General features: G+C 48.9%; 1 protein-coding gene across 1 annotated transcript; it reads left to right on the top strand.

Annotated features, from left to right (window-relative positions):
* The first annotated feature begins 555 nt into the window (after positions 1-555).
* On the top strand, positions 556-17263 carry uimc1 (ubiquitin interaction motif containing 1). The gene is made up of 22 exons (XM_084474354.1): positions 556-604; positions 937-1058; positions 1385-1463; positions 1921-2039; positions 2568-2748; positions 2899-3041; positions 3592-4491; positions 5040-5121; positions 5293-5405; positions 5812-5930; positions 6504-6750; positions 7627-7731; positions 7827-7867; positions 8366-8541; positions 9202-9263; positions 10555-10699; positions 12160-12426; positions 13574-13652; positions 13819-13933; positions 14683-14734; positions 14925-14961; positions 16868-17263. Exons 2-22 carry the CDS (start codon positions 966-968, stop codon positions 17172-17174), a joined length of 3462 nt encoding a protein of 1153 aa, XP_084330480.1. The 5' UTR covers positions 556-604; positions 937-965; the 3' UTR covers positions 17175-17263.
* The last annotated feature ends 615 nt before the right edge of the window (positions 17264-17878 follow it).

The following is a 17878-nucleotide window of genomic DNA, read 5'->3' as shown; positions in this document are numbered from 1 at the left end:
GCGACGTGTTGTGTTGTGTTTGTGTTTTGTTTACTATTGAGCGCGGATAAAAAAAAAAAAAACGTGACTAGAACATCGCCGAGTCGAAGGCAAGCACAGCAGCAAACACCGGAAACTGGATGAGCAAACGCTGTTGGAACTACTGCGTTGCTCTTGACTCTACTACACATGCTGCCAGTCTCCTTCTTGGTGACGTTAGCGCTTCGCGGCTAACACCTACGAGTCGTCGCTCGTGTTTTGAAGCACGCGCCCGCCGCCAGTAGGCGACGCAAGGGGAACGCGCGGTCACGTGACCGAACATGAACCCAACATGGCTGTGTGAAGATAAGATGAGATAAGATAAGAAGATAATTAAATTATTTAAAGTATTATTATTATTAATATTATTATTATTATTATTATATTTTTTTAGTGGGGAGGTTGTTATTTATTCCACACTCCATACCAGTAGATGGCGGTTATGCATCTAAACGTTTGCCAAACGTCAAAAAACAATACAGAAGAAGAAGTACGCGCACGCCAGTAGGTGACGCAGAGGAACGCGCCAGCAGCACAGGCTGGGGGTCACGTGACCGATAGGAACCAACATGGCTGTGTGAAGAGAGTAAGCAAATGCAACTCAACTTTTTTTGGTGAACGTATCAACAACACATTGACTGTGGGGGGGGCGGGGGGTAACCGATTTAACAACCAATTCATCGCAGTAATGGTATGACGCAGAACGGTGTAACACCCCTACACACTGTCGCTGATGTATGCATATTGAAATTAAATTTAATATGTTGTACATCTACTTTAAAATCGGCTGCAGTGGTTCGATTTTTTTCGAACTCTAGGTTTAAAAGAAAAATACTTGCAAATGTCAACATCTATCTCTTAAAAAGTGCCTGTTTTAAACTTTCTAAACCACGTGCGTATTTCTTTCTCTCTCTTTAGGTCAACGTTATAAAAAAAAAAAGAACAACATGTCTCCTAGAAAGCAAGTGGTCAAGACTTCCAGTGCCTTATCCTCCGGGGGAGATGGGGACTGTGTTGAAGTAGAAGACACGGACGAGGAGGTGAAAGAAGTGATGAGTCGTCACTGTAATGCAAGACCTTACTATATTCTACTAAAGGCACATTCATTCACAACACACCAGAGCTAAAAGCAACAACTGTAGCAGCCTTAACCCTATAACGCACTAAGTTATGATCGATCATTTTGGGCAACGTTATTTATTTCTGGAATCAACAAAGCAAAACAAACATGACTTTTTGATGTTGTTAAACAGTATCCCGTTCTTTGTGAATTTCCCTTTGGGGTATATTAGTCTACTATTAACTATCTAATAAGTTATACTCCATTTGGTGTTCAAAGTAAAAGCCTTTTTGCCCTCACTCCTAGATGTTTCCAGAAGAGCTTCCCCATTCCTCCATGTCGTTGTCTCGCAGGCGTGAAAGGGTTGTTAAAGCAAAGCCGAAAGGTAACGAACCTGTGCACTGACACTGTGCATCAAAATAACTATAACACACAACGCTGGCTGTAGCGTTGACATAATCAAGATCATGTTAAAATATAAAGGTTGAATAATTAACGGAAAACTGTTCATAGAAGGTAATCATGGAAAACGAATGCTAGTTACAGCAATCTGTCATCTGCGTTCACATGAGTCAATATTGTGACGTCCACTTAGGGTTGTATTAAATCCACATTGGACCTTGCATACTTAGCCTTGGTGTTAATTACTACCATTTGAAACTCAAAATCCTTCTACAGTATTTCAGTGTGTTGGATAATTCAGGATATAAGCTCCAGACTAGTCATTAAGGATGGAGTGGCATATCGAGTGTTGCGTTCATGGGCTTCCACAGAAGGCAATTTTAGCAGGCGGCCAAGTCACATATTTGTAGTTGACCTTTGACCTGACCTTTGACCCTCAGAGATGACCGAGGAGGAGATGATGGACCTGGCGCTGCGACTGAGCGAACAGGAAGCCAGCATCGCTGCTGCCAAACGGCAGCAGGAGGAAGAGGCCATGACGGAAGCCTTGAAAGAAAGTGTACGAACTCAGCGCTCGCCTTATCACAGTGAACGACCTCCGGCTGCTCCCAGTGTGCCCGTCGATTACATTGTTCACGCTCTGGTGGCCTCGAAAGAATAGTAACTTGTGAATCGTGTGGCGTTTACTACTAATAATAATAATAATCTATACTTTATTAGTCCCCTTGGGGAAATTCTTTCTCTGCATTTAACCCATCCGCGAGTACTACTATTACTAGTACTAGTACTAGTATTACTAGTACTACACTCGGAGCAGCGTGCCGCCACAGGAGAGGCACTCGGGAGCCATGGGGGGTATTCCAGGTGCCTTGCTCAAGGGGCACCACATCGGTCTCGGGGTGGGATTCGATCCTACAATCATGTGATTGTTATTGGTCCAGCCCCTTAACCGCTAGACCATCGTTTACCTCGAACCTCGAATGGGAACAACCATTCCCGTTGAACTCATTGCTTACTGTGCAGGCTCATGGTTGAACGATGGTCATGGCCTCAAGCGACCTCATCCTCGTGTCGTCTCCCTCTCCAGATGTCCAGTCAGACCCAGCCCTGTGCCTCGCCTCCAAGCCAAAGATACCACGGCAACACGGACCCCTCGCCGAAACTCCCCCCCAGGCGGAAACTGGCCTACCCAGCCGCGGTGTGCGAGGGGGACGTGATGCTGGTTGAAGAAGAACCGACGCCGGAGTCGGAACCGAGTGCCGAACACGGTAAGTACACCAACAAGAGGGCCGTCACGGGCAACTGACGATACGTTCCGCCATGCCGCCCCCCCGGGGGGGCCTACGTCCGTGTCACCCGAGATCCTTCTGTAACAAACCACGCCGCCGTCTTTTTGGTTTTCCCGCCGTGTCCCCTAGACCCGAGAGGCGCGGGGAATCACAGGCACAGCAAGAGAAAACGGAAGAGGGAAGACGGCGCTCTGCTCCTGGAGAGGCAGGACCTCCCTCAGACCCAGAAGATCTGCTCCCAGAGCTCCACACCGGAGCCGCTCTGCTCTCAGGTCAGCCAATCGCTCATCATTACCTCACCTAATCTAAACACCATGGGCTTTCAGGAACAAATATACACTGTATTTAAATTAAAACTGTTTAATTATTATTATAATAATAATAATGATACCAGACTTGGATGTGTCTTGGCAACTTTGGGGATTTGAACCTTGGATGCGTTCCAAAGCGTCTCCGTGGAGACGCTTTGGAACGCAGACTTCCCACTGTGAACTGCCCAGGGGGATGGGGTCTTGTTCTGTCCTCATCGTTAAAGCCACTCTGCATGCGTAGGAACAGAAATGGCACTTCAGTGCATGAGAACAGTTGTTGGCACGGTACCAGGAGGAAGCTAGTGTAATAGTTATATTTTAGTAGTAGTAGTTTAGTAGTAGATATTAATGTCTTTTTCGATTGGAGATCCAACATTTAATCACAAAAGTCCCATTCAAATGACATGTGTAACTCAGGCCTCTGCCACTGTGTAATTTCTCTCTAATGTCTTCGTGTTTGTACGAATCCCATTCAACCCGGATGAATCTCCAAGACTTTTCTTCCTCCCAGACTGATCCCTGCCAGCTCCCTAAAACCTTCAAACCGTCTTCCTCGGCCAGCAAACTCCACGTTCACCTGCCCAGGTTGAGTCCGGGGACTCTGAAGACCTGCAGAACCTCTGGGTTTGTCTTGTGCTCTCAGCAGAGTCTGACCTCGACCCAGACATCTCTGCCCTCCCCGTCCAAGAGCCCCACCTTTCCAGGCAGCGCAACACACTCGGACAATGTAAGGGATTCCAAGAAGCCGACGTTCCCAAAAAGTACTGACTGTTCAGATCCGGACATGGAAGAAATTGGAGAGATGAATCCACGTTTTAACTGTCCTAAGAGTCCTGTATTTGGCAGGGTCGAATCCACAAAGGCTTTGGATGACTCCAGCACAAAGAGTCCTGTATTTGGCAGGGTTGAGTCCACAAAGGCTCTGGATCACACCAGCATCGCACCGAAGAGTCCTGTATTTGGCAGGGTGGTCTCAACGCAGGCTAGCACGCTGTCTAAAGGTCTGATGTTCCCAAAATGTCCAGCCTCCACGGGGAAGGAGAGGCCTGGAGAGGCCAAAGACATGTCGAGAGACGGCCGCTCTGAGAAGACTAGTCCACTAGTTGGAAAGAGCGGGGAAGTAAGTGGAGAGACCAGCCCAGATTCTAGAGAGGAAAGCCCACGATTTGGCAAGACTAGTCTGCCAGTGTCTGGATCTGGCCGGTGCAGCCCTGTACTTGGTGGAACCAGTCCGGTATTCGGGAGGACCAGTCCAGTATTCGGCGGTACCAGGACAGAGAAAAGTAGCATTCTTCCGGTTACAATAGGCCAGGAGTCAGCCAGCAGCCAGGACAGTCACTCTGCCCGTTCACGGCCCGCTTCTGCCATTTCTAATAAGGAGAGCCGACAGCCACCGCGGTGCCTTCAGAGGGTAAGTGCAACGCGAGGCCTGGTTCACGTGACCATTTGTGGGGCTGCAGGTGAATGGACTCTATTTTATGAGCTGCTTATACGGACAATCGGAGGCATTGCTGTTGACTAGGAGTGTATACCGTTGAGAATGTTGTGAAGAGCCCCCGGTGACTGACGGCTTGTTTAGAACTGTGATTGGCCCCGACCATAAGTGCATGGTTTGAAGTTGCATCTTCTGCAGCATCTTCACCAGATCCTCGCACGATGATTCACTAATGATTTAATCTCCCATCTCAGATGTATGTGTACCCATCCTATCAGATATTTTCTATTCCCCCCACTGCAACATCATCTGGCTTTGCGTTCTCTTGGGGTGGGGAAAAATGAGACCCGTGCAGACCCGTTTATTATATTTAAATCCATTTTGTCATAGGCCTGGATGTTACAATTGATAATGTGATTCCATCTCATCCCAACCAGTGTTCATAAAGTCTTCCGTCATTCACCGATCGGGTTCGTACCCTTCCACCAAGGTGTGTGTTGTGTTTTGTTCTGTTTTGACTGCAGACAAACGGGCTGAACCACAAGGACGAGGAGTCTGGATCCACGTCCGGGGACCCTGTGAGCAAGCCCCCAACAGTTGCCCCCGGTAAACGTCTTGTCTTTATTCATTCATAGAACGATGAGACCTTTGTGTTGATGGCCACCCCCATCCTCATCTGTTCAATCAGTGTTGCTCTGCTGGATCCGCCGTGTTTCAGCTCATCATGATGATGATGATTGATGACTGATGTGTTGATTTTATTCCTCCTGATTTTAGCCGTTAAAAAGAAGTACGCCAAGAACGATGAAGAGTCCATCCCAGAGATGATGATGATGAAGATGACCAGTGACATGACCTTACGTTGGTCGGACAACGAGGAAGACCTGGTGGTAAACGAGCTCTCCAGTTTGGTTATTAGTGAGATTACACTACACTTGTCCCAGCTTCTGACTACTGTGAAATTTTAAAACAACCCCTGGCATCAAATGCTGCCTCATGCCAACATCCACATCTGGGGGCGGCATCAGCTCAGGAGGTAGAGCGGGTTGGCTGGTAACCGGAAGGTCGCTGGTTCGATCCCCGGCTCCTCACTTCCTAGCTGTGAGTGTCGTGGTGTCCCCTAAGCGAGACGCCCTCACCCTAATTGCTCCTGACGAGCTTGGCTGTCGCCCCTGCGTGGCTGACTCGATGTGTGAATGTGTGCGTGAACGGGTGAATGTCAGTCGACACTGTAAAGTGCTTTGCATGAAAGCGCTGTATAAATGAGGACCATCCACCGTCTCCCGGCTTCCCCAGCAGTCAGAGGGGTATCCCAGTCCCGTCTTCCCAGGGGAGAGCCGCCTGCAGCAGGCCGAGGACCGCAAGTGGTCCCCTGAACACAGAGGGTCGGCCCTGCCAGCGACCTCCAGCCACAGGTAGGGAAACGCACACTGCTGACGGAGAGCTGACTGGATCTGGGCCCTCGCTCTTGTTCTTACTTCTGTAAAACCGCATTGCCCCTGCCATGCAAGACCAACCTAATTACACACAAAGTCACACACACTATTTCCCCACTTATTACAAATATCGACTGATGCATGTTTGTTTTTTTAATCAATATCTTATAACACAGGATTGCAAGTCGGAATGCCTTTTGTAACCGGCGCCCTCTGCAGTTTGCAGAATGTTTATAGTGGTGCCTTAAAGTAAACTCTAGTCTGTGAATGTAAAACCTTTTTTCCCCACATGGTTTGTCCAGATTCCAAGATCTCGCCTTGTATTTGGGTATTGATCATCACGTGTAAAGCAATCATGCTCTCGTGTGCACGGAATGCACTCATGTTTTAACACTAACACTAACACTAATAAAGCCGATAACGATAACGTGGGTGAGGATGGATGGGTGCATGAGCAAATGCCCTTAGTGGCGATGAAGGCACTAAATATATTTTGTCGGGGGTCAAAATTACCGGTTCATTTTTCCTTTTTGTTTTTTGCTCTGTTCCCAGTCCGAAGCGTCTGAGGTTGAGTCCCGTCCCCCCCTCCAGAGCTGTGGCGGCGACTGGTTCGGACACCGGCGCCACCACCACCTGTCCGCAGGTCCCTCAGTCTGGGCCGGGGCCCTCCCACACCCAGGAGCCCCCCAGCCGGGCCCCCGCCCTCCCAGAGGTGCCCAGGGGAGGGGAGCCGTTGGTGCACTACTACTGGGGGGTGCCCTTCTGTCCCCAGGGCCTGGACCCGGACAGATACACACAGGTGGGCAGACCGCCCCGGCTCCTCCAGGAACTAGCCAGGTCCTAGCAGATACGTACTGCTTTAAAGCTGGTAAACATTAGGCATGGGCGATTCGCGAACGATTCGGTCAGAACAAACGAATCCCGAAGGTGAATGACGAGAACTGATTCCCAAAAATAAGAGAACTGATTCCTTTTTTTTTTTACATAAAATAAAAATATGGTCACTCAATCAATATGGTAAATAAAAGATACAAACGAACAGAGCTTCGTCTCCCCTCAACTTCATATTGATTGAGTCTAAAACGTTCTCAAACCACACGTGTAATGCTCGAGCGGCGTCGTTGGCTATTGTTACAGAAATTAGCTGTTTTCCCGAGCACCGTCACCGTCTGAGACCTTCTGGTGGTTTTAAAGGCTCCGTTTGCGGGCGTACCTCATATTTAAAAGCAAAGCGGTGTGGCCAGACACCTGAGATGCCCTGCCAAATGACGTAACTGACCATATGACTTAACAAACTGAACGAACGAATCAAACGAACAATTTGTGATAGTGAAGGGAACTGAAAGAACTGATTCCCGGAAAAGAATCATTTTGCCCATGCCTAGTAAACATGGATGAGCTTCTGAATGGACTAGCCAGGTCCCAGCAAGATACATACTGCTTTAAAGCTGGTCAAAACGGGTGAATGAAGATGATGATGATGAAACAGGAAGCGGTTCCCTTTCTCCTCCATCTGTACTTTTTTGCGTCCATCATCCCTACGTGTCCTTGCCGCTTACTTACTGCCCCGACCTGTCCCGCGTCGTCGTGGCTCTGAGCTGCTTCAACCTGGCTGTGATTAACCCCCCCCCCCCCCCCCCCCGCTGGCGTTCTGCTGCTACCCGATCCCCCCCAGGTCATCCTGGCCCAGATGGAGGTGTACGAGAAGAGCCTGAAGAGCGCTCAGAGAGGCCTGCTGAGGAAGGCAGAGTGGGGCGACGGAATCACCCCCAGACCCGAGGTAGCCCGTCGGGTTCCAGCTGTCTTGGGTCGAATGCGTGCAAAATAAAACTTGTCTTGCTCTTTTGTTGAAACAAATCTACTCTGTCACCGTAGGAACCCCCGGAGGACTCACCCGAACTGATCCCCACCATCAGGTAGAACCTACTTTCGAATGGTCATGATAATTGATCCTGTATGATTTTTTTTTTGGTGTACCGTTTAATGCAGCTATAGACCCCCCCCCCCCCTGAAGAATAGGTCCCGCCTCCCGGTTCCCTCGGTCAAATGTCTACGGGGGAATAACACAGGGTTTTTTTGAACGATCGTACATAACAAACTCTGTAGGTGGCGGAGAAGTAAAAGCTGCGTCACGTTTTGACCGAGGGAACCGGGAGCCTCGGAGGCGGGACTTATTCTTCAGAGGTCTATAGCTGGACTCACAACTAGCGCACAAATAATAACTCCATATCCACTCGAATGCATTTCGATATGAAATGTGGAGCGGCAATTCATGGCACAGAAACTACAACCATAACAAAGCTGTTCCTCCTCTGAAATCTGTTCAGGGTGTTTAGATGTATCCATAACCAAACCGTACATACACAAGGTGTCAATAAAGTTGTTTCTGTTTTGATTTGGGTTTGTTGAAACAGTTTGGGCCGGCCGGGCCTCCGCTCCAGAAGGCGGGCGTCCGGGGTGAAGCCGTCCAAGGACGAGGACGAGGACGGAGGAGGTCGGGTGGAGGAGGTGGAGCAGCAGGAGGCGGTGGAGGAGCCCGTGGAGGAGGGAGAGGAGGACCTGGACGTGGTGGGATGTGACGTGTGTCCAGGTACTGCGGCCCGGCCTGTGTGCAGCGCGGGAAGTAGGGCTGGGCAATTCATCGAGTTTTGATCGCGATTTAGAGTTTTGGGTCAAATGATCTCCAAACTATTATAATCGAGTTGAAACGATTTTTTATTTTTATTTATTTTTTAAACTATATTTTATTCATTTAATGTTTTATAGAAGAACGTCTGGATTCATATTTGAACATTATTTTAGATTAGAACATTTTCGATTTGAACATTTTGTGTATTTTTTCAAAGTTCTCGGTTACAAAGTGTTTTTTGTTTTTTTTCGGAGAAAAATGCTGAATAAATGCAGCATGTTTTCAAACTCAAAAAAAAAAACCTTTTGAATAATCGTGATTTCAATATTGACCAGCGGCCCTAGCAGGAAGGCAGCAGCGCCGTGTCACAAACGTTTCTGCGTGTCGTCGTTCTTATTCCAGGATCTCTCGGCCATCAGCCTACTCAAGATCAATCGGTTATGAAAAACACATCCCGCAGAATCCAATTAGTCTGTTCAGATGTATCTGTTGTATTCAGCCGTTTTTAACGTGAATTATATCATCACGCTCCCAGTGACTCTGGATACTCATTCTGTAGTTTGTGTTGTGTCAGCGCGACGCGTTTATTCAACCAAAACCTTGTGCCCTTTGGAACTAAAGAGACGCAGCTCAGCGGCGACGAGACTCCGGATCTGGTGATGGGCACCGCCGCAGGACAGGAGGTAAGACGCAGCGGCCACCGCGTGGTCTCATGACATGACGCGCCTCATGGCTGCCGTGTAAAGGGGAATTTACACCGCAGGCGAGAGAGAGAGACGTGAGCGTAACGCAGGCGTATCAGTTCACACCGCCGCCGTTTATTTCGCTATATTTTCAAGATTCATCGGATAACATCATCACCGAGACGCTTCAGAAACGCTTGAAGACAGAAGCGAAGCGTAAAGTTATAAGCTTTGGTCGGGGCCGTGAGCCGGGCGTAGAACGCTGCCGGTGTGAATCAGTGCACTGGTCTGAATGGATTCTATCTCTGGCTGAAGTCGGACGTCTGAAGGCCGACTAAAAAAACGCGTCTGAAACGTCTGCGGTGTAAAATTGGCCTTAACATCGCATGCGATCTGAAGCCAGAGTTGCAGGGAGCAGCTGTTGAGCCGTTGTTGGCGCAAACTCGCTCGCTGCTGAACGTGGCCGCCGCCGCCGTAGCGCGGCGAGCCAGGCGACGTAGAGTCAAGTTACTTCTGTACCCGTATTTAAATTAGATTGACCCACTTTGGACCCTTCAATTACCTGAACTCATGAACTTGAAATAACGCACCTTTTGCACTTCATGTACATTAGTTTGTTCGTTTTTTATATTTACATGTCAGTCTTTCGTCTATTGTATTGAATATTTTGTATTTTATTGGAATGCATTTATTTTTTCTCTGGCGATCAATAAAGTCTTATCTTATCTCCATATAAAATATTTTGTCATGTGGGGGAAACATAAAAAAAATGCTCTGACACGTCCCTTAATGGCCGTTGAGGTGTAGAGCAGGAACTGTTGAGGTTTACGGTCGTCATGACGGACGTGTTGCCAACGGCCGTGTCGATTTCACAACCTGCAAACCACAAGGGCTTAACGATTAGACACAAACCTCTACTGATGGCCGTGGGGAAACATCACAACGCCGTAGTGAAATAAGCAAGTTAGTGCACTCTGCTGGTGAACAGCAATAAGGTTTTCCCTTTGGCAGCCTCTAGTGGCTGGCGTTGTAAATGCAGCTATAGCCGTGACATTTCAGAGACATGTCATATGAATATTTTAGGAGCAAAAAGTGAACCTCACAAAAGGATTTGTAGACATAGATCCTCTTGACGGATGGACTTCGGGGGGGGGGGGGGGGGGGTGGGCTTGGGTTTTGTTCTTGAGAAGCTTTGCAGTGTGGCCATTAGTGAGTGGAATAAATTGAGTGGCCGTGCAGATTAATGGAAAGAAACTGAGGGAGTAACCGGAACTCCTTTTTGTGACAACAGACTCAACCCGACAGCCCCTCCCTACTCCAGATCCAGAGTCTCCCCCGCAGCAGGGAGGAGGAGGAGGAGGAGGAGGAGGAGGAGGAGGAAGAGACTCCCACACAGGACCTCAACAAGAAAGAGGAAGAGGAGGAGGAGGGAGACGGTAGGTTAATAAAACACTGACACGTGATTCAGTGCTGGTAACCTCTCCGTCACTGTAGCAGGACGCCATTTTGTTTTATGTGAATATGAAATGACATCAAATGCCGTCCCGGAGCCGAGGCGTCTGACTCTTGCAGCCTCAGGCCAGAAGGTCTTGTATTTCATGTCGTATTTCACGTTTGTTCAGAAATCCCCCCCCCCCCCCACTCACAGTTCTGCCCAGTACAGCCATCGTTTGGCGGCTTCTGTTTGCACGGAAGTTGATTCGATATCTCTGGCTTTCTCCAAGCTGTGAGGAGGCCTAACGTTGATTTGTTGGAATAAGCGCCATCTTTTTTTAAGGGGGCAGTACAGCAAGGGTCAGAGCTGCCTTGCTCATAAACACCCCGAGTGTTGGATCTTCCTCTTGATCAACCTATTGTTGCCCCTGCCCCCGCCCTACAACCATACAAGCCAGGACAGTGTGGTGCCTGGGGCGATTGCGTCTCCGTCCTATGACCTTATAAATACTAAACATTTCACAGATGTTGATAAGAAGGCACAAAGCATTCAAGCAAGCCACGGTATCTCTGGTATGTTTTTCACACAATCGTTTTACTATAATGTTGACGTGAGACCATTATCCGCGGGGAATGTCGACAGTCAGGTTAAATATGAACGCAAAATTACTTGATTACTCGTCAGATTATGCCACACCTTAGAATCACATGATGTGCTCATGTGACGTGATACCACAATTTAGAAACCCTAGATGTATAACTAATTATTATGTCCCTAGCCTCTGCCCTTCAAACTCTCAGTTTGCCTTGAATGAATACCATCCCAATGAATCGAATCAAATTCAAGAGTGAATATCTTGTTGTAACTTCTGTGCTTCGAATATGCGTGGCGGCGGATGGGGTACTGTCCCTTTAAGAAGCCAACGAGAAGGCTCAAGCCAGCTGAGCAGGCACTGGCCAATGGGAAGACCCCAATTAGTTAGGATCGTGATCAGGTGTGTGGAGATGGTGAGCAGGAGGGGAAATGCTCAAGGGTTGGCTGATGTCAGAGATACATTCTCAGGGTTTCAAAAGACCAAAAACGTTCATCATTCTAGTAGCAGGTAGCTCACGAACGCTAGCCCGCCTTCAGCAGTCTGACTGCGACGCACGCAATCTTACAAACTGAGACTTTGACATCATTTATGTATTTATGTGAACCTCACTCCTCTCTGTATGCACTGAATGGTTAAACAAAGAAAATAATGCACTTGGTAACTAATAACAAATTTTAAACCGATCAACTATCTGAAAAGAAACGCAAAAGCTCAAAAGCTGTTTTTTTATTGTTGTGTTCTTCTGTTCAATGTCCTGCTCCTCGATTCCACTCAAAGTGGTTCACTGTGAAGTGACGCAACAAGGCTTCCACTGCCAACAGAATCTAACAGAATGTTCCGGTCTGGTCTCTCCCTGTTTCCTCCAGCGGGGGGCGCCTCCGAGCAGCCTGCCGTCATGACACCCAGCAGAGAGCAGGAGGAGGAGCAGCAGCAGGAGCAGGAGGAGGAGGAGGAGGAGACGCGGGGAGCTGCAGGCACAGAGGAGGAGAGGAAGGGGGCGGGGCCCGAGGCGGCCTCCAGCGTGGACTGTCCCATCTGCCAGGGCGCCTTCCCCGCGTCCGAGATCGAGATGCACGCCGCCTTCTGTGACGGCGAGCAGGAGGTGGTGGAGTGCCCGGAGGAGGATTCGCCAGGTGACTAACCCGCCCGACGTCATGTGACGGGACGCCGTGGCTAGGGACCGGGGTTCGGAACGCCGTATGCAAATGAGGACGTCCCAACAGGTTACAAAATAAACTGGAAAATAGATTTGACTATTCGGCGGGTGAAAATAATTCCGGTTTCGCTGTTAAAATAATTGTGTGCCGTTGATATCGTCAATGCCGGGTTAGGTTGGGCCCTGAGACTCATCTTCAAAACGGAAGGACACATAAACCGCAGTGATTATAACAATCGTTTTCCGGGCTTAAAATACACTTTGAAATAGTCTTTATATAAATATACAATGTTCTTTGATGTATCTGTGCGTGCAGAGTTCCTCCTGGCGGAAATTATGGCCGAGCTGGTCACTCTGCGGGCCAGAGTCACAGCGTGCGTTACTCTCTGACCTGTTGTGATGATGCGGTATACGTTCCTGATTACCAGGCTGTTCTCATTCCATCGCCCTGGACCGCCCGCTCGTCACGTCGGCCTGCTCCGCTAAGGGAGTGGTCGCACGCCAAAAATCAGAATCTTATTTATTGCCAAGTATGTTTACACATGCAAGGAATTATTTTTAATGTGTTGGTGCAAAAACAAACAACAAACAAACATAGTGCAAACATAGTGCAAAAAGAGAAGACAAGTGCAAAATGGGTGGCCGTTGGCCTTTTATGAGCTGTATTGCCACATAAAAGATAAAGGAAATGGTAAAAAAAAGGCCTGGTTGGTTTTGATCCTGGGCACAAAGCCGGTGGAATAATGCAGGGTAGTAGTATTAAGATAGTTGCAAAAGACATTTCTTTATTGTATCTCTCGTTTCTTTATTGTATCTCTATTGTATCTCTCGGACTCACGGATACAGCCCATCCGTGAGTCATGTTAATGACAGTCTACATTCTAAATATTGAGCCAAACAACGCCTATAAAAATCTAAAACAATACTATAGTGTTGCCTGTCGTCTAGTAAATGCCTGATTGCACTATAAACACTTCTCTGGCCCGCCCACAATTGTTTGGTTACAAGAAACCATTAAAGTTTCACAAACTTATACCTTTTACTGTGTGTGTGTGTGTGTGTGTGTGTGTGTGTGTGTGTGTGTGTGTGTGTGTGTGTGTGTGTGTGTACTCTCGTTCTCCCAGTGTCCCATAGGCCGAGCAAGAGGCGGGCTCTGAAATCCCTCGCGACGGAAGAACGCGGTGATCCGTCAGGCCACGCCCCGTAAGTACCCCCCCCCCCCCCCCGTCACCTCCGACACAGTGAGGCTACAGTGGTCTACAGTGAGGCTACAGTGGTCTACAGTGGTCTACAGTGGTCTACAGTGAGTCTACAGTGGTCTACAGTGGGTCCACAGTGAGGCTGACCCACCCATGCTGTCCCCCCACAGGGCGCCCCAGGCGAGGGAGAAGTGCTACGTCTGCCACAAGTCGGTCCCGCTGGCCGAGTACTCGCGCCACACGGAGAGCTGCATCCAGAGGCAGCGCGCCCGCACCGCCTCGCCCGTAACGCCCCGCCCTCCGTCTGATTTTTTTTTTTTTGCATGGCTGATGAGAAGTGGTTCATTCATAGCAGGACTCCTCCTGACGGCAGAGTGTTTTGATTTCATTCAGAGAGATGCAGAATTAAAGGAGTTGATCGTGGGGAGATGCAGGCAGGCAGCGGGCGGTCACATGACTCCAGTAGCCCCTTAGTCTCAAAGGGCTTCACAGGCCCCGTTGGATATTACGATACAATACGACTTTATTCATCCCCCCCGTAGGTAGGAGAAATTAGTTTGTTGCACCAGCAGCAGTAGAAAAACACAGGATAAAAAATAAATAAAATACAATAAGAATACAAAGTACTAATACAACAGAAGTAGGGAAAATGCTGAAGTAAGGATAAGACAAGACAAGCAGAACAAACAACAACAAATAGACGGTATAAACAGTATGAAATATAAATTATAAAAAAGTGTAAAGTATAAAGTGGCTAAGTTCCAGGTAATTATTGATCCTTACACATTGATGCACTATATACGGTACATCCCCTGTTGTTGATCAACAGCAGCCCCCCCCAACCCTTAGTCCTCAGGGAGCACTCCCCTGACTACCAGAGCTGACACCTGAGGAGGGCCCCCCTCCTCCCAGGGGTAGTCACAGCGGGGGGGGGGGCCATCACAGCTCACCTGGTGAGCTGTGATGGCATCATAAGCATGCAGAGCTGGGGTCGTTGTCTTCATGTGTTTCTCTCTTTCTCTCCGTCCACCCAGAAGGGAGACCTGCTGTCAGCCCTGGAGACGACCGAGCGCAGACCTCCAGGTAGTGTGTGTGTGTGTGTGTGTGTGTGTGTGTGTGTGTGTGTGTGTGTGTGTGTGTGTGTGTGTGTGTGTGTGTGTGTGTGTGTGTGTGTGTGTGTGTGTGTGTGTGTGTGTGTGTGTGTGTGTGACCCAGTCTGTATTGATTCCTGCTGACTGCTCTCCTCTTGTGTTTTTGTTCGTCGTCGTTTTACCAGGTGGTCCGTCCGTGTCCAAGCTCCCCTGTGCACCCAGGTAGGTCCTATAGATCAGTGCCGTGAGCACTGAACACAGGAGCCGTTTCTCAATACCAAGTACTACGTACTCACGGACTTGGAAGTCCGTACTTGGCAAGTCCGGACTTTCAAGTACAGACTTCCGAGAACGCGAGTACGCACTCTGCAATCGGAACAGCAGCGGACTCGATGATGCATCCTGGGATATTTAACGGTCCCAAGTCCACACGAGTCACCTCCGATGCGTCCTCGGTAGAACGGCCTCATCGAGAACGCATCGAGAACACACACGGGTTTTACGACGGTTCTCGCGTACTTGGAATTGGAACAGTGCTTGGGGCCACCACTGATGACGTTTACCGAGAACGCAAGTACACGAGAACACACGAGAACGCGAATTGAGAAACGGCTAGGGTCTCTCCCTACACGCAACGCCCGTCCTTCACGCCGAAGGGCAATAGTGACCATCGAAGAAAAATTCAACTGATTATAAGAGATGGAATTTGTGTTTGTAACTTTGTAAGTCAACATCAACTCTGTTTTAGTTTAGTTTATGAGGCGGTGAACAATTTGATATCAGAAACCGGCCTGGTTGGTCGGGCCCCTAGAGAAGGTTCTCTTCAGGGGCCGTGTAGGCTGGTGAGGCCCCCCCCCCTCCTCCTCCTGCCTCCATCAGCTGCCCAGGCAGTGGAGGCGTTCTGGGGCTAGAGAGTGGAACCACACCCGAGGGTCACCGTCCACTGGCCTGCTCTGAGTCCTGGCATGCCATTCAAATATTTTACCGATATCATTATTTAAAAAAATCATTTAAGAATTGATTAATCATTTATTAATCAGTTAATAACAAGAGTCTCGCCGACACAGTGTGCTGGTTAGGGAACAAAGCGTCCAGCTCTGTTTTAGTGCCCTGAACCTAAGCAGTGGAAGCGTGTTGTTCTCAAGGCCTGGTAATGAGTGAAGCAGTAGGAGGCAGCTTGTTCTGTACATGGTTATGGGCAGGCGGTTTGAGGAGTGTCCAGTGCATACCTCAAACAGTTCTAGTGTTGCTAATAACTTACCGGAATAGTCTTGTATCTATCATTTCTCTAGCTGTACCCGTCTCAAGGTCCCTGCACACAGATTCCGAGCCCACATAGCAGAAACAAAAAAAAAAAAAACGTTTCGGCCTGTGTGGGTGCATTTTCAAAACTTAAAAGAAGAATTCACTCAAGTCACACAGAAGCCACTCAAGCACAGATCCTTTAGGTGGTATGTGTCGAATTTTAAGGGGTGATATTACGCCTGAGTGTGATTAGCCGTTGCAAGCCGTTTGAAAATGTGCCCTTCCCTGTCCCTTGGTGACATCACTAGTGGGCGTGTCCATCCAGTAGTTTTGACGCCAGACTCAGTGGACTGTAGAAAACGTTACTCATCCATCCATCATACGTCTCGGTGGACACAACCACTTGTGATGTCACTAAGGCACAAGAAAGGGCAGATTTTCGGCTTTTGGAATGGCTAATAATCACACTCACACACCTGGTGGCGTAATGTTACCGCTTTAAGTGGGTCATTCCAATATACACAGCACACACACGTCTCTTTAGGGACTCCCTTAAGTTTCGAGTACTAATTGCTTTGCCCGGGCTGCAGAATCGCTGTCTCTGGTCCGTTACAAACGCAGTGACCGTCAGCCTGTAGGTTGGTCTGACCTTCTCTTGCCGGAGAACCTAGAGGTCTCCGCTGAAGATGCTCTGTTGTCTATTTATTATTTCATGGGAGATTCACAAGAACCCCATTTTTTTTTTTTTTATATTCCCGGAGGCGCACCAGAGGTTCCACGGAGGGGAGTGGTCCCCGGGAATCTGTGCGGGTAGCCGTCTCAAATGAAACGTACGCAGTGCAGCGCACTAAAGCGCATTTCGTCTTCCTCTCCTCTCCTCCAGAGAGGTGATCGACCTGAGCAACGACGACGAAGAGGAGGAGGACGAGGAGGAGGAGGAGGAGTCGGAGGAAGGAGGCGGCGGCAGCAGCAGCAGCGGCCAGTCGGCCACGTTCAGGGTCAGTGACTCCCCCATCAGGGCCTTCAAGTCCATCTCCGAGGCCTCGGACTCCCTGGTGGACTTCAGGAGGCAGAACGCCCCCCGGGAGCCCGGCCAGAGGCCCCGGGGCCGCCGAGGAAGAGGAGCAGGAGGAGCAGCAGGAGGAGGAGGAAGAGGAGGAGGATTGAAACGGAAATTCAAACGCAGATGAACTTTGAACCAATTGCGCCCAGCACTGATTTAAAAGACTTTTTTTACAGGATGTACTAACGAAGCTCTTTTACGATTGTGGGGGGGGGGTGGGGGTTCTGAAGAGGAGGCTCTGTGTGTTCACAACGCGAGGTCTGACCCGGGTCACCGGGTCACGGGGTCACCGGGTCGGGGTCGTCCTCAGGGTTTGGGCTGGCCGTTGGGGAGTGTCTGTGTGTGGGTGGGGCGGATCGTTTTGTGTCTTTATGTCTGGGTGTTCATGTCATGGACTGCGTAACATATAATGCCAACATTCGATTTTGTGTACAAATAATGCCTTTTATTTATTAAAACGCTCTTAAACGTGTGTGTGTGTAATGCGCTATAATCTGGGCAGCTCTCTCTCTCTCTCGCGCTCTCTCTCTCTCGCTCTCTCTCGGGGTATGAGAAGGAAGGAATGGAGAAGAATACAAGAGAGGGGGAGAGAGAAAAAGAGCAGGAGGGAGAGAGAGCGGGGGGGGGGGGGGGGGGGGAGAGCTTGGGGAGATTTGAATGCAAATAAAATGATTTGTTTTTTTCAGTGTAGTCGGCTTTCATATGGGTAGATAAAGAGAGCAAGTGAAAGACCAGATCTTTCTATCCATGTATCCATCTCTCTTCCTCTTTCTCTCTTCCTCTTTTCATCTCTCCCTCTCTATCCCAGCTCTCTCTCTCTCTCTCTATCCA

Source organism: Micromesistius poutassou (assembly GCF_964030765.1).
Source record: "Micromesistius poutassou genome assembly, chromosome: 10".
Classification (NCBI taxonomy): Eukaryota; Metazoa; Chordata; class Actinopteri; order Gadiformes; family Gadidae; genus Micromesistius; species Micromesistius poutassou.
The sequence above is the reverse complement of the archived record's forward strand: the minus strand, read 5'-3'. Positions and strand labels throughout refer to the sequence as shown.

Excerpts from the sequence above, each read along its gene's own strand:
- uimc1 (XM_084474354.1), top strand. The coding sequence starts at position 966 with ATGTCTCCTAGAAAGCAAGTGGTCAAGACTTCCAGTGCCTTATCCTCC. Across the intron at positions 4,492-5,039 it reads CACCGCGGTGCCTTCAGAGG|ACAAACGGGCTGAACCACAA; the intron begins GTAAGTGCAACG and ends TTTTGACTGCAG. Across the intron at positions 13,934-14,682 it reads GCGCCCGCACCGCCTCGCCC|AAGGGAGACCTGCTGTCAGC; the intron begins GTAACGCCCCGC and ends CCGTCCACCCAG.